Source organism: Anarrhichthys ocellatus, unplaced genomic scaffold (genome assembly GCF_004355925.1).
Source record: "Anarrhichthys ocellatus isolate YVR2014 unplaced genomic scaffold, GSC_Weel_1.0 scaffold18, whole genome shotgun sequence".
In the NCBI taxonomy this organism is placed as follows: Eukaryota; Metazoa; Chordata; class Actinopteri; order Perciformes; family Anarhichadidae; genus Anarrhichthys; species Anarrhichthys ocellatus.
Genome location: NW_022280048.1, coordinates 5,122,107 through 5,145,643, shown reverse-complemented (window position 1 = coordinate 5,145,643; position 23,537 = coordinate 5,122,107). Strand labels below are relative to the sequence as shown.

General features: G+C 42.7%; 2 protein-coding genes across 6 annotated transcripts in view; one reads left to right on the top strand and one right to left on the bottom strand.

Annotated features, from left to right (window-relative positions):
- The window catches only part of specc1 (sperm antigen with calponin homology and coiled-coil domains 1), a 63,840-nt gene extending 43,844 nt beyond the window's left edge, over nucleotides 1–19,996 (bottom strand). For 2 of the 5 annotated variants that reach the window (XM_031857302.1, XM_031857306.1), the window contains exons 1-2: nucleotides 7,276–19,941; nucleotides 7,001–7,130 (exon numbers count right to left, since the gene is read on the bottom strand). In XM_031857302.1, coding sequence (XP_031713162.1) covers nucleotides 7,001–7,130; nucleotides 7,276–7,440 — 295 coding nt within the window. In that variant the 5' untranslated portion in view covers nucleotides 7,441–19,941. Of the gene's footprint in view, nucleotides 1–7,000; nucleotides 7,131–7,275 lie in introns of all 5 variants that reach the window. The other 3 variants (XM_031857303.1, XM_031857305.1, XM_031857304.1) reach the window with 3 other exon arrangements.
- A 439-nt stretch (nucleotides 19,997–20,435) lies between these two features.
- Nucleotides 20,436–22,895, top strand: timm22 (translocase of inner mitochondrial membrane 22 homolog (yeast)). Its single transcript, XM_031857379.1, has 4 exons — nucleotides 20,436–20,712; nucleotides 21,141–21,337; nucleotides 22,311–22,383; nucleotides 22,477–22,895. The coding sequence occupies exons 1-4, from the start codon at nucleotides 20,454–20,456 to the stop codon at nucleotides 22,551–22,553; spliced, it is 606 nt and encodes a 201-aa protein (XP_031713239.1). The 5' UTR covers nucleotides 20,436–20,453; the 3' UTR covers nucleotides 22,554–22,895.
- Nucleotides 22,896–23,537: the final 642 nt, after the last annotated feature.

Below are 23,537 nucleotides of genomic sequence, written 5' to 3'. Positions count from 1 at the left end.
CACACACACACACACACACACACACACACACACACACACACACACACACGGTCCGTAATAGTTTGAGCGCACTTGTCTGCTCTGCTTATCCTTAACGGTGACTATGAACTAAGGTCTACTGACACTTGCATCCATCCTCCCTGCGAACTGGTGCTGTGAGGAAATGATATGAGCTCTGAGCTGATTGATAGAGGACAGAAAGTCGTAGTCCGTCTGGTGTGGCTGGCCAACCTCACATATGGCAAACAATCCGAGAGAAACTTCACGTCCATCGCTCACTGACAGCATAGAGCTGAGGCTGCTGGTTAACAAAGAGAACGTCCCGTGTCTGACTGATGGCTTTTTGGGGAATGACACATGGTTTTCTGTAAATCTTTTGCATTCAACCACAGCAAAAAAAAAGCACGAGACATTAAACAGCATGCAACAACTCTCCTTGACTAGTTATCATGACAACAATACTGTTAGTAGAGAGCACTATCAAGTAGAATGTCCCTCACAGAAAAGTGAAGACTTTGGCATGCGAGAGCGGGATGCTTCTTGGTAAGGCTAAGCTATTCCCTGTTCATTCACTTTAATTGTCATGCTAAAGGAAGATTCATGAGGTGACAGTATTGCGCTGACACCTTATCGCTCAAAAACCGCGTGCACCCGGAACGCCGTAAAACTGGCAGATGCACGCGTTTTCAAATCTGTAAACTCTTGCAAAAGACTGAACGTGTTTGTTCTCAACTTGAAGGAAGAAAGTGATACTACAAACACACACAAGTGGAACAAGGAACAAATCATGAAATAAGGCAAAAGAAAATATGATTAGAGCATAGCAGATTTCTTTCTGGCTCAACCAGAAAATACAGAAAGTTGAGTTACAAACCTTTGAATGGTCCCTTTTAGGCCCCAATTGAATTTGGTATGAGACACTTTTGTCCTTTAATATCATTTTGTATTCTATTACCAATAATGTGGTCCAAATGGATCACATAGAGTATTTTGTAAAGCATTTTTTTGTTATCTCCCATGATAGTCATCTGAGGTACAACGACTGAAAAACAAAGTAGCTTTAAAAGTCACACAAGTTTGGGTCTTAAAGGGGGAATTTAAACATTAAAGTCAGTTTAAAGATCTTGGAGAGTACAATCAAATATGCGCAAACAATTTTTACAAATCCTTTTGCTGCTGAAGAGGGAGCTAAGCAATGCCTGGTACATGTACAAAAGTGATGCCACTTGAGTCAGCGGTTGGAGCTGAAGACTAAAACTCTGTGTGTGGAGACAGAAAGAAGTGAATGTTACCAGACATCTCTCTGCTTGAGGCTACATTAGCTGCTACTAGCATACCACCGCCCCCCAATCTATCTATCGAGAGTTTGACGATGTTATACGAATGCGATGCTAAATCTGTAGAGCACTGTCTTCACTCTGTGGGACTTGCAAAGGTGGTTGAACATTGCGACAGAGGGTGAAGTATCAGCAGAGCCGGATTCGTGCTGATGCGGTACTTTAGTGAATCAAACTAACTCCTTCAGTGAAGGAGAAGACTCACTGAAGACACTTATGTGACGCTCAACTCACCTCACCGAGACGTTAACGATCAATGTGAGCGCATTGACGTGCCCATTTGTAAAGTTATGCCCTGCAGTCACCCCCCACCCACCAGGCCTGTTATTTATAGAGCAGGACAGTGTTATCTCCTTCTGTCTCTTCTCCTTGCACACTCCACAGGGACTCCTCTCCAAGTGAAAGCCTTACTGAATTATTGATGAGGTGTTTTAAATAAGTCATCAGGAGGAGGCTGGGTTTTAACCCGTTGTCTGACAGCACGGTAGAGTTGGTTAAGTGCCAAGTGGGATTGGGGGAAAGACTCCATTAGCAAAAACAACAGTTTTGACTCATTAGCACAGCATGCTGTGAGGGCAGACATGGGTGGGGTCAAACTGTCAGTCATCTGACCCTTTTAGCCAATACTGTGTGTATGTGTCTGTGGCATGAATTTGTTTTATGCCTGCTGTGATCTGATTTCATTCTACTAATGCCTAAATAAAAGTATAGCTACTGGGCTTGAATCTTGTTTTTTGTGCTCATAAGGACGATAGTCAGATCCATCATTCGCATAGTGGCATAGCTGATGTCTAATCGGAACCGGAGATAAGAAAGTACCGTCAAAATGATATGAAAGATCATAATAATGATTGTGGCCGTCTTGGTCGATTGCATCCAGGGAAATCCAATTTCATGACTGAAGACCGACTGTTGCTTCTTCTTCTTATGGCTCTTCCCGTTCGGGGTCACCACAGTGGATCATCTATTTCCATCTAGTTGATACCCTAGAGCTCGACAATCCAAAACGGAAATCTGATTTTATGATCGGCGTATTTTGATTTGCTTTTACGGCAGATAATGAGACCGGGGGGGTTACACCCGGAGGGGACCCACGCCAACACAGGCCCACAGAAAGGGGCCTACAGGGGAACCCAAAACCTTCTTGTTGTGAGGTGGCAGTGCTAACCACTGCACCAACATTACACAAATTACACAAGGGTGCTATATTGCTTGCGTCTTTGTTTTCCCCTGTATGCACAGATTCTCAGGCACATGTGACCCAGTTTTGATAAAACTTGAAATAATAAATCATGCATCTTGCCACTGCTGTCCTCATTCCTACAGTTAATCAGCAATGATTTGCTGAAATTAATGTACAATTACAGCGCGAAACAAGATACAGAAATGAGGTACAAATGATGGTGTATTGCTTAATAACCTTTACGGGTCCATGCAACTAAAGCAAAATGATGTCACCACAACATTCTGTCATGCGTACACCGTCTGGTCACAAAATGTACTTGGACGGCTTCTAAGAAAAGACTCAATTACCGCCTGACGGGTATGATGACAGTTCTGATACAGTGTGCCTTAGAGTATCTTGTCAGTGTGTAACATCACATATCGACTAGGGAGAAGCCCGATCTGTTTATGTCCAACCTGACGACACTGATAGGTGACAATATCACCAAGAAAAGCCTGAAGACACATCTCAGTATTCGAGTGAATGTGTTTATCCGAAAATGTCATAAAGCCAACGCTGCATTTTTTTAATCTTCTCTTCGCCCCAAAAAAATAGTTTTTACTTCAGAGACTTCCCGTCCACATCAATAAATGCAAACACTCGAGACATTTCAGAGCATTACATCTCAACATCAATGAGTTCAAAATACCACAGATCACCACCCCAATCTATATTCAAATCATGGCATTTCTCCCCGTGTGGATATTTCAGCACAGCTCTCAGCGATTTAGGATTGAGAGCAGGAGGCTCAATGATGATCGCCACAGCTTGCATGCATTGCTGCTCTTTCAGGTGTCACATTTGATTTTCTACTTGCTGATGAGCTTGATTTTTGAGACCCGTTTGTCGTGTTTGTCGTTATATGTCTTGACGTGCACTGATGTGTCGAGTCCCAACCCATATGCAGAACAATACAGCTTGCCTCATGAGAACATTATTTCAATCAACCATGTTTGATGACATCAAACCACCACTTTATCTTTACTCAAGCAAATAAAAGAAAGTAAAGTTGGTTTCTTTTGAAGCTAATTGGATTGATTTTGGTCAGTGATGGCAAACACCAGAGTTTATTTCACATAAAGGATAAAGGATGCCACTCTCCCCGATGCAAATGTCAGCTACATGACAGCATCAAAACTCTGAACCTACTTTTAAGACCAACAATGCTCTATATTATTAATATTCTCCGGTTGGCTAGCAGAGATTGGCTAGTCAAACTAGTGCCTAAGAAGGATGTGTAGGGTAATGAATGTATCATGAATATGTTCTTGTCCTTGTGTGTGAAAACACTTAGAGCCCAGTCCCATGAAAGCTGAGTGAAATCATGGCCTAATTGTGTTTGAAGAATCGAGAGCCTCACCTGGCCGTAGTCTCTCAGCTCCTCTGGAGTCTTTTGTCAAGTAGAATTCAATTATCTTTGCTTCAGCACAACCCTTTTAAAAGGAGGATTTCACTAGAGCACAGCATCCACACAATGTGTAGACGGGCCACCAAAACAAACAGTTATCTCCTCTCACAGAGGATTTTCCAACGATGTGCTGGGAAAAACATTAATTACTGCAAACAAATCCCTGTCATAATCTACTGCCATACTCCTCCTATGTGTAATACATGTTTTGCTATCGGCTTTATTTGTTGTTGCTGTGCTTATCCAGTGGCACGCCCAAAGTACAATACCAACACGCAATTTAATGGATAAAAAAAATATCTTCGAAAAAGAGTTTATCGCAGACATGGCATCCTGACATGACAGCGTTCTCAAGCACCGCCAGAGTCATAACAGACCTACGTGCATGCATAATGTTACTTGGGATGTTTGCTGAATTCATTTACATGTTTACTGTGAACCTGCATTTACAAATTGCTTGTCATATGCGACACTTCACTGCATGCATGTGTGGATTATTGAGAATCCCCTGACATTGATTAATTCACCAAGGCTTTTTTTTCCCTACAGGGAATTATCTGTAATCAATCAGATGTCTCCTTCCTTTTTAGCCAATCACATGAGCGTGCCCCAACAAGGGTGTAATTTACACACTCATGCACAGCGTGAGTGATGTGGAAAGGAATCTCCCGAAAACTAGTCAGACAGCTAGCTTTGGCGAAGTAGTGCAAACATTTAACTTGTGTTGAAAACAATCGAACCTGGACAGAAAAGTCTGTAAGGACCCCTGAAATAATCCAAACAAAAGGGATACAGAAACTGGATGGAAGGTTACATCAAGACCACTTCCATCCAGCATGTTGCTATTGACAGCTGGCTAACATTGGCTATGGTTAGCTAACATTGGCTAATGCTAGCTGGCAGACACCAACGTTAGCTGTGTGGTGTTGTAAGAGAAGCGTAGGTCATTTAGAGAATAGTCGAGCCCATGCAGAGTGTTTGTGTGTCCTTGGGAAGTGAGTGATGGAGCAAAAGAGAGAGAGAGCAATTTAAAAGACATTGAAATTCCTTCCTTTGTGAAGAAGAGCCGGTTAACATGAAGCAGGGAGTCATCCAAGAGGTATGTGAGGCCACCTGGCCAAGGTTTTTAAGGACAAACCCATGTTGATGCTGAGAGGGAAAGCTATTGTTTGCAAGACGGTGTGCTCAGCATATAGAGCAGAGACCAAGGCAGCCATGAGCCATGAGCATAACCACCAAACTCATCAACCAAAACACGGTTATGCCACCAGCTGCTGCTATTGCAACACCCCACGCCAACGCTTTCATCCAGAACACCCCTGTTATCCCCCACACTCCACATGCCCAGGGCTGTAAACCCGTAAAAGACAATTGGACATTCACAAGAACAAAGATATTGTCAGACTGTGCAGTTAAAGGGCTCCTCCCCCAAATGCGAGTGGCCCAAGTCACTAGCCGTCATCTGAGAGTGAAGAAGAAGAAGACCGCTTTACATCCTGGTCAGTATGATGGCACCACGGGTTGGAAAGATTGTCTAGACAGGTTTGAGAGCTGTGCTAAAGCTAATAGCTAGTCAGAAAAGACAATGGCTGTCCAGTTTAAGTTCTGCTTGGTGGGTACAGTAGGAGCAAACACCCACAGAAATCGACGGTCTTCTCAGTGGGACTACTGCTGCCTGGAGGGAGGAGATGGAGATCAACTTTGGCCCTTTTTCAGAGTATACTGCTGCAATGGCCATTGAGCTGATGCACAAACTGGGTGAGGCTCTTCGAGTTTTAAGAGACGTCATATGTGGAAAAAGTGTCAGTAGCCTACAGCGACAAAACTGTAGGGAATGCAGAAATTGTACAGAAACTGCTAGAACAGCAGTCCACACACTGTCTCAAGATCATGACACCGTCCGTCACCATGAAAGCTCCAAGGGGGCAAGGGGGCATCATACGTCAACAGCTTCATGCAATCCAGAGCACTCCCAACTTCATGACGTTGGGCGGGAGAGTGAGTGAGCCAGTTTCACCAGTTGCTGTATCCCTTTGTTTAAACTCTTTTGAGATCTTGACAGACTCAGCTGAGGAGCACAAGTCAAATGTTTGCTAAAGCTAGCTGTCCGATTTGTTTCCTGGAGATTCCTTTCCACGGTGTTCCCTAAATGAGCATGAGGGAACAGCATCATACCCTCGTGCGGGCGTGCTCTTGTGATTGGTTGAAAAGGAAGGAGACATTTGATGGGCTACAGACAAATCCCTGTTTTGTGAATAGAGTGAAAATTGCCAATACTTTTAAATACATGTATTTCTGTTACATTTATTTAAAACAAGAAGCACTTGTGTGTGCATCAGAAACATTTTTGTGAAGCGAGTCATTATACATACATACATATATACATACATATATATATACATACATACATACATACATACATAGCACAAAATACATTTGTGAATCCTTCTGCCTGCATTCATTAATATTGAGACTGATCTGTCCCCACAGCAAACGACCAGCCAAAAACCCCACCAACATCATTTTCTCTCTCTCTTGTCCTTCATTTTTCCTAATTTGTCATCTGAAACACAGCCTGCTATTCACACGGCTGAGCAGATGTTGTGTGAGGAGCAGACTATGAATGCGTCCAGTCTCTCAGTTTTGGACAAAAATCCTGAGAACCTTCCTCCTCAGCCACCTGCATCTCATCAATGCCAACCAAACAAGAATAAAGAGACACGAGAGAAGAAAAATAGAGTAGAGGGGATAGAACAGCATCTCTCAAGCCTCTCGTTAAACCAGTACCTTGATACAGGCAGCTTCAGTGGTGTACTGTGGCCCTCTAGTGGTCGCATGTGGTTCGTTGCACTACTTTCCTACTGAAGTATGATCTCTGAACTCTGAGACTAAATACAGATCACATCTATAAATTGTGAAGAGAACAGCTGTTTCCCCCACTTTTCATCATCATATTGCTTTTTTTCACATTAAACCAAGTCTCTGAAACAAGTTATGTGAAGATATCTGATGAGAGTGGTAGTTTCCTACCAGACAGGCTGCGAGGGCGGGCCTCCGTGAGATCTGAGATGGCTCCGGTGGTCACAGTCTTCTTCATCCGGGAGCCAGCGGCTCCCAGAGCAGGCTTTATCAAGGCATCATCACTGCTGGCTCTTTTCAGCTAGAAACACATCTGCTGTTAGTATCAACAATATACGGTCTAATAATGCTAAATAAAGTATTGAAGTGATTTAATCAGTTTTGTCACTTGTGTAAAGGTATCATCATGGTAGTTTGTGTTAGAATGTAGTGCGCTCGTGACCCACCCTGCTGAGGCGCTGGTCTGAGGCCAGCGTGTTAGAAGATCTGGAGGTCTTCATGGCTGTGGAGGAGGTGGTGGTGGAGGAAAATGTGGTCGAGGAGGCTTGCTTGCTCCGCTCCTGGAGTCCCGGCTTGGGCAGCCCCACCTTCATGGCCCCCGATTTCATCATGGCTGTGCGTCAGCTAACTACACCTGAGAGAGAGGTCCAAAGAAGAGAGGACATTGTTCAATAACAAACTTCTGTATGGTTATCCTTAAGCATTCATATGCCTGTGTATTCAGCTCCCCTAGAGCTGGTGGGCAGATTCTTCCAGAACAGTTGCTCAGTAGGCTATTGTCTCATTGAAGGTTGATCTCTTTAAGCACAATGCCGAAGGCACCAGCACAAATATCAACACATGATCTTCCATTCACTCTGAAAACACAAGAAACTGGCCTTTGACTTGTAAAATTGCTTTTAACCAATATTTAATAAAAATTAATAACTTTATAAATACATTTAGTTAACTCGATTTTTAGCCTCACGTACATATAATTTTCTATCTACAATAACTTTGACTAAAGCTGACTTTTCTGCCTCTTTGCTTTATCTGGCTGTAACTAAATCTACTAAGGAAATTACCACTACTGCAGAAGAAGACATACAAAACAAATATATCAATATATCAAATATCAAGCAATAAACAAATAAAACAGTTTAGCAATGCGCTAGCTATAGCTATAGATGCGAGTCAAAATTAGAATTGCTCCCTCAAGCGCCACAGACGCATACAATTACATTTTTCCACGACAGTCATGCGTCTGTCAGGAATACGTTCATAAAGTAATACAATAACGGCTTCGTTTTTTCCAGCTCCAACAGGATGTGGTCAGACAGACTGTTAAAAGTGTGCATTTGACGTCCAGAAGGAAATGTACTCATCTGGGCAAAGACTAGAAGTAGGAAATGGAAGGAGGTGGGAATGCACTTAACCAAGGAGAGTGTGTACTGGTAAAGACCTCTGGTGCTCCCTGATGACTGGCTGAGTCATTGATCCGGGTTGAGGTAACCCGATCTTCTGCCACTTTAATGGGGATATCCTCTAGTCTCTGCAAGTAGGGAAACGATTGAAGACAGTTCTCCTCCCCCCCCCCCCTGCTCTAAACTGCTATACAGATTTCATTTACTGCAGTGACTGAAATGTTGCATGTGTAGCACAGCAGGTCACAGTTCAAAGCAGGGAAAAGCAATGCTGCAATAAAAAACAAACATCTGCAGTAACTAATAGTTGGCAGTCCTATAAATAATGTTATGATGTGTAATAGGAGCAGTGTAACCACGAGAGACAATCACAATACAGGGGATCCACATCAGTAACATGTTCACAGGACATCCAATTTGCTACATTCCACACTGCTTTTTATTCAGGGATGTTTCTGGGTGTTTATTTAAAGAGGATCACACTGCATGTACCATATGAGAGCTTGTGTTTATCCCCCTGCAGGCCCATCATATGATACTAAGACCTCTCGAGGCAAGATCCTGTGACTAGCTCCTGCCTGGCCTGGTAGTCTAACATCTCAGCTGGATGGCTCACCTCCTTTCAGATCAGTTTACAAGGCTCGGGCTCCACTCATTGCTACGATGCCAGCGTAGGACTAATGAGGAAGTGAGGCAAATTGAGGATGTTCCCCTTGAGGATATACTAGTTTATTTGCCCCAAAAAATTGCAAAACATCTGTAAAGCAAAATCCTGTCCAGTTGAAGTTGAATATACTTTGTATTTACCTTCTTTGGACCACTGTGGTACCCATTTCTGTAAATATGACCGTACCATATTTATCTGCAGAGATAAGAACATCAGGAGCCAGAACTGTGTCCCACTTACTTTACAATGGCCTAGTTAGGAATAGGAACCCAAATGTCTTTGAGAGACAGACAGCGGGTTGTATTTTAAAGGTGAACTAGCCAAGAGTTAAGAGTTGGGCATCTTCCTGTAAAAGCAGCTCAGCTAACAAAGATGACTACAGCGTGCACGGTCTGACAGAACAAACATGTAGGATGATGACCTCGTGGCTTATACAAGGCTGTAAAAAGCTAAAAATGGACTTTGCCTTGAAAAAAAAAAAAAAGACCAAATCTCAAAAAACAAGTATAACTTGTAGTCACCACACAGTCATAAGTAATGGGTTGTCATCTGCCTTAATTATATTGCTTCCAAAAACAGGATGATGAATGTAAAGGCTTAAATATGGGACAGAGTGGTGTAGGAGCCTCTCAAGTTATTTCTGACAGTTGCTGTTGGACTGCGGAAGGAAAATAAGGAGAAAGCACCGACTGTTATCAGTTTGGTCCTGGTTTAAACCATCTCTCACACATCGCCTGATCCGATTCACACCTGAAGGAGTAGACAGCGTGCTTTTTAATCATACAAGCAAGATCAACACTCATACAGTGCAACTGCTGTTGAGACAAAACCAATAATTATTCTGTACTGCAAAAACCCAAGACTATGCAACAGCTACAGAGGAAATACCTTCTTGCATGAATGTGTAACTTGGCTGACGAGGGAAATCCGAGCCAACCGGTCCTGACTGTTCTGACTTTAAATGCAGGTTGTCCTGCTGCATGACAGGCCATGTGAGCCACACTTCAATTATTCAGTCTATGTGTATTTGTAGAAAACGGAGCAGAAGAGAGTGAAACGCTTCCTCCCGTCACTAGGAACGGTGTTTAAGTACCAACTTCCTGTCAATGAATCTGTTAAACGTCTGCATAAATAGTTATTATGGGAGGAAACAAACTGCAGGCCTGCAGAGAAGCCTGCTGCCTTCCTGTGGCAGCCCTTAATTAGGCAAAGTGCATTCAGGTGCGCCTTAACTGCTTTGCTTAAATCAATATAATTTATTCTACTATATCTATAGAGAATAACTTTGAAAAGATTCAAGCATTGTAACACAACAAAGCATAACTGAACAAGGTTGAATTGAGGTATTTCTTTATAATAACATGGGCGTTAAAATGTCTGTTTTATCACATATTCATGTTGACCAACAGGAACATGGGTGACTCTACTAATATGCATCTTATATGCTCCTGACCGCATTTGGAAACATAAAAGGATATAAGATGCTAGGTTGAACGTGTGTCATCACATCCTCTCATGTGTTTCTTCCTGCCTGACTCAATGTTCAGCAAAGGCTAACATAAACCTCAATATAACATACTAAGCATAACATAAGCCTAAAAATAGCTATCTCTGGTTAGCTACGGTTGTAAAAACGTGAATAAATACTCGTCCTGCATACAGTTCACGTTTCCTTTCCAACATTCTACTTTCAGTGGTTGACAGAAATGTGAGAAACCTGGCAGAAGAAATATCTGCAGCAGATGTTCTCACTTCACTTTCTGCCTAACTTATCATACAAAATGACTTTTTTCCTATTCAAAACGTTTCTATTACTATGACCAATCACATATTCCAGCCCAAACAAACTGCATTGTCTCTTTAAAGCTGAAAAACAATGACGGGAAGATAAAACAACATATCCAAATATTGTACAAGAGCTCAAAGAAGTGAGTAATGAGAAAGAGGGTGGTGACAGATTGGTGTCAGAGAAAACGCTAAACAAAACAAAACAGCGGTGCTGTTCACTCACGTGTTCGGTGCTCGACGCTGTCCTAGGGCCTGCCCTCTGCCAGGGAGCCCTGAAGCAAAACAGACCAGAATATGCGTCCTTTGCCGAGCTCTTCGAAGAGACTCTGAGGGCCAATTCAAAAAAAGGTCAGGAGCAACGGCCGTCTGCCTCAACGCAGCAGTCAGGATGAGGAAGTACTGCAGGCGGCCAACCGCTGTGCTGCTAACTCTTTCACTCTCACACAGAGTCTCAGCCATGGGGCATGGTTTTCTCCTCTCACAGTTTTTTTCCAGACTTTTTTCTTACTTGAGAAGAACACACGGCAAAAAAAGGAGAATGGACGAGGAGGAGGAACAGATCTCCAACATACCGGGCCATGCACGGTCTGAATAAGGGTAACAACTTTCTATTATGATCACACAGCCCAAACCGCTGTTGTTAGAAATGCAGGTGTCTGCACTTTGTTCTCAGGGCAGTGGCTTGTAATTGGATTTAACGTGGGACCGTGTGCGTTTGTGGTTTGTGTTCTTGAATTAAAAACCACCACGCAAAGCAAGTACTTGTTGTGAACTATGTCCAAAATGTCTAAAAAATAAAGATTGCTTCACGACATTGTTATGAGCTCTTTCTTTCCTACGTGGGCTGTGGGCTGTTTGGGCACAAACAGCAGCTACCAACACTGACAAAGCCAATCTTTGTGTGAGAAGCGCTTCTTAATGTGAGGGTGGATCATTTGTGGAGGGGTCTGCATTTCCTGCTCCACCATACTGGTCTAATTTGGATCCCACAACGTACGGCATGCCAAGGCCGTAAAGCATGTGGGTAGAGAGCATACTGAACTCTGGTCCGGGATGAAACAGCCTTCAGTTTGTGGCAAGTGGTAAATTGAGGAACTTGGTCTGACCACACCCCTACACCACCACTAAAACAGCTTTTTTTTTAAAAAGGATGCTGCAAAGGGTTGAGAAACAGTTCAGAATGCTTTTCACTGCAGGCTGTTTCACACCCCGCTGCTGATGTAGATGTCGAGTGTGATTTGACGCATGCTGCATGCTTTCGACTACACTGATTCTGCAATGTTGCGACTGGCGGACATTACAAAATGCTGTCAAAACATTGTACTGTTCCTGTGATTGTTCACTGCCAGTGGTGGGCTGTGGATTACATCATGACCACAGAAAATACTTGTTTACGTGTCAAGACACTTGAAACATAGTTCTAATAAACAGTCTAACTACTGTTTAATTTGTTTTTTTCTTAGGAAATTCATCTGTAGAGATATAGCAGAGAAATTGTCTTTGTTTTCTCTTCCAGTGTACCCTTTATGGATGGCTGCAGATCGAACAAACATGCCTGAGAGCATATTTGTATTATCAGGTCTGGAGAGCCTGCTGAAGATGGGAAACTTTCAGCAAGCCATGCAATAGCTGTTGAGACATTTCAGTCAAAGGCATGCTACATGACTTTTCCACCACTATGAGGTTGTTGCAGGGTATCCCGACCAACTTGTAGGAGTCCCCAGTGCAGCCAACAGTACATCACTTTTCCATTGGTAAGTGGCCATAGTGTAAGAACAATAACACAGTCCGAGGTGTCCCAATATAGGACATGGACTTAGATGAAAAGCTTACCACTAGAGACTTGTAATTTCCAGTAACTGGACCAATTGTTTGCCATAAAAACAGCCAACTGACATCCTCTTCCATACCGCCAGGATCCTTTGTATGAATTAAAACCAAACTTACAGAAAGGAAACAGGAAATAGCAAACCCCCGGAGTATGAAACTGGCCAGACATTAATAAATAATGATGGAACATAGAGCGATGTGGCTGGATGCTCACTAGGTGAGGTGGCAGCAGACACGTTGAAGCTCCTGAGAGCCTTTTTCCTCCCTCCGTCTACAGGAAAAAGCACTGAGTCACACTCTAAACATGGACACAGCACTGTCGCAAAGGATGTGAAAACAAATGTATCATGCAGAATGATGGCGAGTGTGTGGCTTGAAATACTGCTTTTTCCATGATCATTGAAGGCAGAGCCTACTTTCATTATACAATCAGAAACTCTACAAAACAACTGTTTCAAAAGTCATGCAAGCTTCATGCCAAGCTACAATTTTGCGAAGAAAAAAAATAGATCATGTAACACTAACTGTGGATCATCGGGGCTTGTAACGGTTGCCTGGTTAACATTGGCAACCTTTTTGAGAAATTGCCAACCAAATATTGGTCTTTGATTGCCATCAGTGGCAACCACCACAGCAGCTGCACATTTAACATCAGCACTAGAGCTAGTGAAGCAGAACAGATAGATAACTTGCTGTACAAATATAGAGTGTATATGTGCAATCTTTCACTTTGTGTGCTTACACACATGCATTATTGTATTAATTGTGCCTGTCACGTCGGCAGCTCTGAAGCATCTGTACAGCACCTGGGTTGAAGGAAGCGGTATAAGTCATTAGCTCAGCTAAAGTGAAACAGGAAGTGAGTGTGGGATTAGTCTGTGCACCATGCTGTGAGATGGTCTCTGCTCTCCCTCTGGGTTTCCCCATTAGTCTGAAGGGATCTGAAACTAGTACGCAAACCAATGCAAAACCTCCTTCCCAAACGCAGCATATGGGAAGTGGAACCCTAGTTTCGCACTATTGCAACAAATGTGTGACATATTCTGCAGGCGCAATTGGTGATAATTGAATGTGAGCAAAACACACTCGAATGCCTACAGCTGTACAAATATAACAGACTTTAAATGGTTCAAATTGCACTCCTGGGAATGGAGCCCTGAACCTACAGCTAGGAAGCAGTGGTTCACAAGTGGTACGTCTGCTTGTATGTACTGTGTTTAAGGCTACTGATTACTGTGCCAACTGCCTGTGTGGAGACTTTGATGTGAATAATTGCTAGAAAGAGTCAAACAAGAACCCCATCCAGCCTTCTAGTATCATACTATAATGTTTCTACCAAAACACAGAGAAACTACTCCTCGCCATTTGAATTTGAAATAGCCTAAAGAGGAGAGCTGCTGCTTAAATCAGCATCATTTAGTTCAGGAAGAGATGAGATGAAGGCAGAGCTTGTGAGGAAAGTGCTGAGTTGATGATTTCCTTTGATCTGGGTATAAATCAATAGGTTATTTGGCTGGCTTCTGGGCCTATACAGCAGGGGTTCTTACCATGAGATACTGGGAAGTTCATTTCTCCATTTGATGAAATATTCACATCTTTTAACCTGCATAAGTCAAGCTATGCAGCTTTCTTCACATCCTGTGCTCAAATTGAACTTTTAAAAAGTCCTCAATACTAGCTTCTATACAAATACTGCTTTCTAAAACATGACATAATATAATTTGCTATTTCATAATAAGACATGACTCGCGGGCATAATAATTAAGCCTATTAGCAAATATTTGTAACTACTACAGGCCCTACGTGGTTTCACCAGACAGACCAGATAAAGCAGTCGGAGTTGATAAAGAGACAGTTATCTTGCATATTTCGTCTTCTGTTCTATCTTTCTCAGAGCCGGGCTCCCTCGAGGGCCAAACTTCCTGCTCCGATCGTGTCAAAGTTCTCGTCTGATAAACAGTCAGTCAGAGCCACGCTGCACAGACGTCTGCTGCTTTCCTGTCTGCCTGGCTGGCTACATGTACAGCGAGTGGGCGGGTTCCATAGAAACACTATAGCATAGCATCCATGAGAGCCGCGAGGGAATAAAAAGACAACCGCTGAACAGATCTCAGTGGTTTTCCACAATGGAACCTCATAGTATTGAGTACAATTACTGTCCAACCTAAAAAGGCCCAATCCCTGCTCTGTCTTTTGCAACAGTACACAGACTTTGTGGCACAGAGCTATTTGATGTGCATTGTGGGTGTGTTCAATGTAACCTGTGTGAGAGAGACTTCAAAGAGAACAATGGGTCAGAACTATTTCAGCTACCAAGCAAACATTTTAATGACACAGACACACCCCACGCATGTGTGAATGTCACACTTGTAAACTTGCGTATCCTGTTTACCTGGATGAGATAACTCAATAATATATCAAATCATCTATCTTATCACCTCTGCAAGACACTGAGAATAGTGGAGAATGGCCTGACATTCATGTCAAAAGGCCATATATTGGCTTTACCTCAGACGTGGCCCAGATGACCCATTTACAGAAACGCCAGCATTCCTTGGAGCCAGTGAGTTAGACTGTGATGCTTGTCAAGTATGCAGTCTGTTTCCTGGACGTTCTTAAACTAAAGAGAGAGCGCTAGAGGAAGAAGATGCTTGGCCGATACCTTCCTTCACAGCGTATATATGCAGCTAATATATAGCATACCTCTCAGACAGAAAACGTCACTGTGCCAGTGCTGAAGTTTTTCTCTCCCCGAGCCATTTGGAAGGTGAAGCTTGAGAAGAAACTGAGAGAAGAAAGTCTGGCAAATACTGTGGAGGCTGGGAGCCATCTGTGTGTTTGCAAGAGGCAAAAGCACAGAGTTAAAAATATTACGCAAACTATCTGTAACCTGCTGACAGCATACTGAGCAGCCTCACATTCTGTCAGAAATAGGGGTGCTTCTATTCATCAAGCTGACTAAATGCCAGATCAGTGCTCATTCCTGCTCCAATCAGTCCATCTCCTCTTATCTCCTCAATTAAAGCCTCCTCCTCTGCAGTAAAGGACGTGCCACTCCAGCTGTATGCAGACCAGACCTCGCCTCTTCAGGACAGATTACAACTCTTTCTTCTCATTACTGAGTTCTTTCCCCTGAATGTGTGTGTGGAAGAGAGTGGGAAAGAGAAATGTGCTTCTGACCCGTATTAGTATTTTCCTAAGATCCTCATGCTGAAGAGGGTGAAGGCTAATCCTGTTATAAACAAGAGCGTCAACATCCACAGCTATAAAAGGCTAAATGAACGATTGCATAGGGACAAACAAGAGTTCTCTGGCAAACTAACCTCAACACAAAACAATTCAAGCTACTGTAGTATGCACGGAGCGTCTTGCGATGAGCTGTTGTGATGTTCACGTCACTTAACAGTAACCCAGTCAGCCCCTCTCTCTGGTACCACATCTAGCACCAACCAGGCTAGGGCACATTTACATATCATCTATTCACTCTCTCACTAATCCATACACATAATCTTGGGCCTCATTTATATTTGAATCTTAAATACAATAGCTCATTTCAAGCCTTCTAAAGCAACACATTGCCTTCAACTGTATATTGCTAATGGCTTTACCTGATAATAAACGCCAGGGAAATCATTGCTAGTTTGATCCCTTTATGAACCAGGACACAGTGTACACTTGCTTCCAAAACGGCTCTGCTCCGACATAGCCAGCAGGAAATCCACCATCTGGTCATAAGTTTATTAAGCGATAGTCATTTTACCTCAAACTAAGGCTGCCTCCTCGTAGTCGATTAGTCCACTATTATGCTTTTTTTCATCAAACTACATTTCTGCAAACAAAGACTACTGCTTGTCATTACCAAAGATGTAATCTCACAAAAACATTTCACAAATGAGGCCTTTTCCATTGTGAAGTGACCTGCAAAATATTGTGTATCTGACTTTGGTTGCCCCTCAACACAGAACTGTCCCGTCCCCCCCGTCCCCACACACACACACACACATTGATTGACAGGTCATTTCAGGGAAACACCACACAGCAACTTGTGGACTTGATGAACTCAGCCCACAGGTTCAAGCTGGTACGGCTCAGCAGCCTCCTTGATCCTCATCATTATGGGGAGTGGGGTGGTGTGTGTTCTGGTAAAGACGGGTATCTCACCGATTACTCCTTGTGGCCAAAGTTTCATGCAAGCTCAACATGGTGCTGGTAACTTTACTTACTCAACTCCGGCCCTGACTACTCACATTGTCAAACTGCGCCCACGAGACCATTCCTCCTCACAACTTTACTCCCCGAACCCCACATTGCATTGTTAAATAAATCTAAGTCTTGATTGAATCTTAAACGCCTGACCAGCACTGCTTTGACTAAATAAGATGTATTGTCCACATATTAGGACAGACAGCCGATTGCATCTCTTGACAGCATTTAGACTTGCCATGAACATATTGGGATTACTGGATACCTGATAATTTAATTGACCCCATTATTTAGAGTGTGAACACAGATTGATGTCTTAGGGTTATAGTGCACCTGCAGGTCGTTATTATGGTGCGATCGCATTCTCTAAAGAGCAACTGGGAAGAGAATTCAACATCTGAGCATCTGAAGTGTGCAGTGAGCGTCTGACGTACGGTGTACACGACTACATCCCTGCAGTATCTGCCTTTCACCCTTCTTACCACAGCAGTACAAGGTCAAAAGAAATGTTGTCACCCAACCCCCCCCTCCCTCCCTTACTCATTTCACATGTCAGTTACGGCATGCCGGTGACAGACTCCAGTGCAGCTGCTAATTTTCTACTCACAGTCCCTAAGTGCGTAGTTAAACCAGGACACCAGCACTGGTGGCGCTCAGTTGATGTTCCTGTGTGTGTGGGACAGCACTGAGAGGAGAACATGAATTTCCTTCAGAGCGTCACACATTGACATCTTCCCATCGAGGACAATTCGTGAGGAGATCAACCGGGTATCATTTACTGTCTCACAAAACAAGCCACACCACCGCTGTACCAACAGACATGGGTGCTCCCAACGACAGGAACTGCCTGGATAATGCGTTGAACAGAGGATGAGAGCAGTTCTAGAAGAAAAACGAGGGAGATTCAGTGTTTCAGGCTCTACGAGGGCATGCTAAGTATGCGTCCAGGCATAACAGATCCTTCTACCTCCAGCAATGACAAACAGAACGTCATGAAATCAATAACAAATTAAAATGTATCAATCCTATAAACTGTTGACAGATGTGTTCATGCGATGTTTCTCTTTCACTAGACATCACAGACACAGAAAAGAAAGGAGCCCCATCACATGACATCCATCAGTAAATGTCAATGGTTAAACTGTGTCCATCCCTTTACTCAGCGCTACAGTCTGAATGTCCGTCATTACGTTGACACAAGCTTCCCTTGGGGCTTTTTTTGTGTCTAGCGCCGCCTGTCCTGAACACAACCCAGACGCCAAAGACAGACTTCCAACTATTTCCCCTTCTTGGATGGTTAACCATGGGAACAAAAACAAAGGGTATAATTACCAACAAACATCCACATTGACCTCCTCTTAAATGACTGGTGCACCGCTCGTGTTTGAACTCTCCTTTCTCCTGGCATAATCAAAAGGAACAGAGGAAAGTGAAAGCTGTCATTTGTTGCCCATTTGGTTTCTCCCAAAGAACACATGCGCGTTCCATTGCAAGGCTGGCCTCTCCTATAAACACAAGACTGCAACGTAAGCTCTGCAATTAGGATAACTTACAACTTTACTCTCCCCCTTTTTTTTCATTATTGAGATGTCCAATTTTGCCGCACAGCAAGCCATGACCAACATAGAAAAGGTTTATATTTCAAGCATCACTCATCTCATTTAGACGGTGATGTGATGTTTCTGGGTTACAGGTAGAATGTTACGTGGCAGGAGTAAAATGACTCACAGCAGCTTAGTCAGGATAGTTTGCTGTAATTAAGCAATTAAGGGCCTAATAAAGACATTAACAACAACCTTTCAAAAATAACAACACCTAACACAACAGGGCCTTGTTTGACTGCTTCACATGGCACTGATCTAACGAGGAACAAACGGCAGCGCTCAAGTGGTTCCAAAGGAAACTTGCCATTGGCAGCAAATGTAAAATGTACATTAAAACACAGGGAAACCTAAGCAGTACAGCCAATTTGGTAAATTAATTTATACATTCCCAGGTTTATTTTAGGAAGCAAAGTATGATAACCTTGTGAAAAAGCAGGTGCTAAACAGTGCCTTGTTTCTACCGTTCATATAGATCTGAGAAAAAAAAAAAAAAACTTTCATTCATTCAAATCCTTGAAATTGAACGATGAAAGTAAATATTTGTATTGTTAAAACATCTTCAGTTCAGGGCACTGAGGTCATGTCCTCTGTATTTCAGGAGAAGTTGGTGGTTTTAGCAACCGGAGGGGACTTTACATTTTTTTAAAACTTACACATGGTGAGTAGTCTATAAACCAACTCCAATATTTAAAGGGTAATTTACATTTGACTGAGTTTAAGCTAAAACAAATAACAATAAATAAATAAAAGTCACAGCATCTCTCCTGCATATAAACAGGCTATTCCTGGCTGTGTGGAGGGCTTTGATGGAGCATTTAGACTTTCATGTCTTCTTATTCTTTAAATAAGATTTAAAGAAAATATAGCAAAAAAACTAAATGTTATAGTTTCTGGATTATGTAAGGATGGTAATCTCCACCGACATGTGAGACAAAATGACCGATATGTCCCTCAACACAGGACAGCAAATGAACAGAGATGTCGGGTAAAACATTACTAGACGATAACATTATCACTGTATTGTGACTTTTACTGACTTATAACCGTGGTGGAAGAAGAATTGAGCCAATCAACGGGATGCTGGTAAAGCAGATGTGGAGTAACGTTATCGACCACGTCCCCTGTTGAACTCACGACTCACCACGGTGCAGCGTTAGTAAACAAACATCCAGGATGAGTATCCTGGATGTAAGACCCGGGGCACGTTATTTACGTCCTGCACGCCGATTGTTTTTCGATTTATTTGACCAACATCAATTAGCCAGAAAACAACCTGTCCTTCGGCTCCTTCGGCTATTGTGTGACAGTCATTGCCGTGTCAGGGGCGACACGTCTGCTCCAGTCATTACATTAAAGGAACAGGGACGCTGTAACAGACGAGCTGCCATCAAGTCACTTTGACTCTCGACTGATACCGAGCGACACTCTGTGACAGCTTCGTCAATGTCCACCGACAACCGCGTTAGCGATAAAGTTTACACGTTTTAACTCAACACTTTGGTGAAAAGAAGAGGAGACGCTGTTGACACTCAGAAGTAAATGCGTATTAGCCATTAGCTTAGTCTCACCTGTTCAGTATTGCTGCTGCTGTTGTTTGCTCAGGATGCTGCCGCCGCCTAGCGCACGCGAGTCATTAAAGTGTCACCACCAGCCTGTCCTGGAGCCAGTAGGTGGAGCGCGTGAAGAGTTTGGTGCAGTGCTCGCGTAGATTTCTGGGACATGTAGTCTTTTTATTGGATAGTTCATTCCACTCACTTTGGGGAGTCAACACCTCTCTGTTAAGTTGCAACAACAATGAATACATTCAAGGTGAACAAATATGATTTATTGTAGGGATAAGATGTGTTAAAAACAGTTTAACAGTAATATTATTCATAATGCAGGGCAGTGTTGTGTCGAATGTGCTGACGCGAATTTAGATAAATCACACAAAATAGGATTTTTAGCTTTTAAATATAAATATTTCCTCACTCTTGCTAATTCCAGTACGTATAAAAATATATATGCTTGAATTGTGTTAATATTATTTCCGTTTTCTGACATCAGCCACGGACATGACAAATGTGACGAATCTGCAGCCACTCGTCTTTGACTGTATTTACCTACAGCGCTGTCTGTCATTGAGAAACATGGCTGCCTCCACGGGTGCTGCAAACACTGCTGCCGCCGACTTACAAGGTGCAGCTTCGGCCGGTTCGAGTATAGACAGCCCGCCGATTCAGTACAGTATGATCCTGGACCATCTCATCGGGGACAAGAGGGCCGTGAAGGACCTGAGCCCCGGCGTTATGGGGGGACTGGGGGCGCCTCATAAAAGCGACGAGCAGAAGATGATCGAGAGGGCAATGGAGAGCTGTGCCTTCAAGGCGGTTCTGGCCTGTGTGGGAGGTAAGCAACGACACTAACAGCACAGCTGTTCAGTATCTGTGTGTGTTTCTTCCCGTCCAGCTTCAGGTGACTAAACTGGAGTCAGAGCTCCGAGCTCTACTGCATATGTGGAAGTGGATTAGAAGGGGACACTGGGTTTGGGATGTTGGGATGTGGTTTCTGTAATGTAGGGCTGAAGTGATTAACTGATTGACAGAAAACAACATTCTCTTGAATCAATTTAAAGATGACACCTTGGGTGTTGGGAATCTGTAATGATGATTCAGTATTTCACAGATCAAACGATTGACTGATGTTTCCTGTGCATTACACATACACGATCAATAACCTTAAGGCAGTAATCTTTCTCAGATCAGAGGAGAGGAGTATCTTGTATTGCTTTCAGTCTGTAAATGTTGTGATTTCTTGTGTGTTTTTGTTCTCCACAGGGTTTGTCCTCGGAGGAGCTTTTGGTGTTTTTACGGCAGGCATCGATACCAATGTTGGCCTCGACCCCAAAGACCCAATGAAAACCCCGTCGGCACGAGAAGTCCTCAAAGACATGGGCCAGAGGGGGATGTCATACGCCAAGAACTTTGCCATCGTGGGCGCCATGTTCTCCTGCACAGAGTGCATCATAGAATCAGTAGGTCACGCCCCTTCTCTTCATTGTTTCCTTATCTGGTAAACACAACACAGCCCCAGACATTGTGTGAATATGATGCTATACACCACTGGACTGCATGATATAAGAATTAAATCAATTTAAATCACATTGAATTCCATATAAGATGCTCTACAAGACAACTACATTGAACCGAATTACAGGCAGGAGCTCAAAACAAACTAATAAATCAGTTCTTCTCTGTAGCAAAACAGGGAATAGACAAAATAATGTGAAGGGTTGATGTACAAGGTTTTAAACTCCATCTTTATTACTCAAGTGTCTTATTTATTTCCAAACCCTTCTACAAGGCTGGGTCACTTAGGCATTATGGGAGTTTTTTTTTTAAGTTGCATGGTTTTGCTAACACACTACCCAAAAGACCAAATACATCATTTGTGGTCAAATATTAGGTGTGTCAGTAAAAAAAAAAAACACAGCAGAATAATTTCATACTTCAATGGGAATATTATGGAAAATCATAAAGACAGATGGCGAACATCAGCAGAGAGGAACTGTAATTTTACGTTGAACCAAGGCTGATAAATGAGTTGAAAAACTGATATGATCCACCTTTACTGACTCATTTCAGGAATTGTTCATAGATTGACTTGAGAGCAGTGTTTTATTGGCTTGATTTATTATTTGGCCTCATAGCCTGGTTTCAAACCATCTCTGATGGCGCTTGGACAGAACGAATATGTTGTTGTTGTTTTGCCATTCAATATCCCATGTAGAATGTTTGAGATGATTTGTGTTCTGCTTCCTCATCAAAACGGTCCGACAGCGCCCTCTGGTGTGCCTAAACTGTTTTTTATTCTCCAAGTGATGTACAAAATGTTGTATGACGTATGCTAACTGATCATTCTAATATAAGTGTTAACTTTTTTTTCTTTCCACTTCTGGTGCACAACAATTTATTAATTTCTTTCTTGTGTCTGTTTTTCATTCGCAGCACCGAGGGAAATCTGACTGGAAGAACGCGGTGTACAGCGGCTGTGTGACAGGAGGAGCCATTGGATTTCGTGGTATGTAACCTGGTATATTTTGCTGTGATGTTTTTAAATTGAAGGTTCAGCGATTTCTTTTATCCTCACGTGTGTTGTTTCTCTGTTTTGTAGCTGGTCTGAAGGCCGGGGTTCTGGGATGCGGAGGCTTTGCTGCGTTCTCCGCTGCCATTGAATATTATTTACGGTGAACCAAAGAGTGACTCTATTCGGACTTTATGGATGTGCGTGTGGACGAGCCCTGTGACGAATAGGACTCGTCAATAGTTACCTGCACGTGGAGGATTGACACAAAAGCAGAGCTGATGTTTTTGGTGGAAGTTCCTATTTGAGTACAGTGGGCAGAAAAATACTCATTACTTCTACCATGTGGAGTACTTCACGTGGAGAATCTCCAGAAACTGAGCAGAGTGGATCTGCTTCTGTGTTGAAGAAATGTCATGAAAATGTTCTTATTGTAGAACATTAGTATGATGTGTCTACTGAACTAATCTACATCAAATTATTTTTATTAAAGTTGTTTTTTTTGTTAACTTGTTTAGAACTTTTCGTCTTTTAGTAAACACGTGTTCGTGACAATACAATCTTAAACTGCCTTTAAATATTAGTCTTATCTGATCCAAATAAAGTGCAAAGAACCTGAATAGTATAGATGAGTATAGTCTGAGGTGCAGCTGAATGTGTCACAGACTTTCAGATGTGAAATAACTAAATAACATTACAGCGAATGAGAGAGCTTTAGGGCTCTTAGTGTTTGGAGCCAGACAATTAAAAACTGCTAAGTTGTATTTCCTAAACATGCAAAAGGACAAAATATCTATGTTTTAAAGTATCACTTTTGTACCAGGAGGCACATTTGTGAGGCTTATAAGGACTTAAGTGTGACATGTTTGCCTAAAGCAGAACAGCTGGAGGTTAGAGTGGGTGACATCAGCCGCTCCGCTACCGCCCCCTTCTGGCCTGGACAGGATCCAACACTGATCCTCTTAACGTTAATAACATAAAGTTCATTTTATGTCAAACAATGTGACTACATCCTGTGTGGGTCACATTCTTCCCCAGATATTACTTTACATCACCACAAACATGAATATAAAGCACATCACATGTATTTTACAGCATCCCAAAGATGCTTTCCAGGTCAGATCACAGTTAAATCACTGAATCCATGGAAA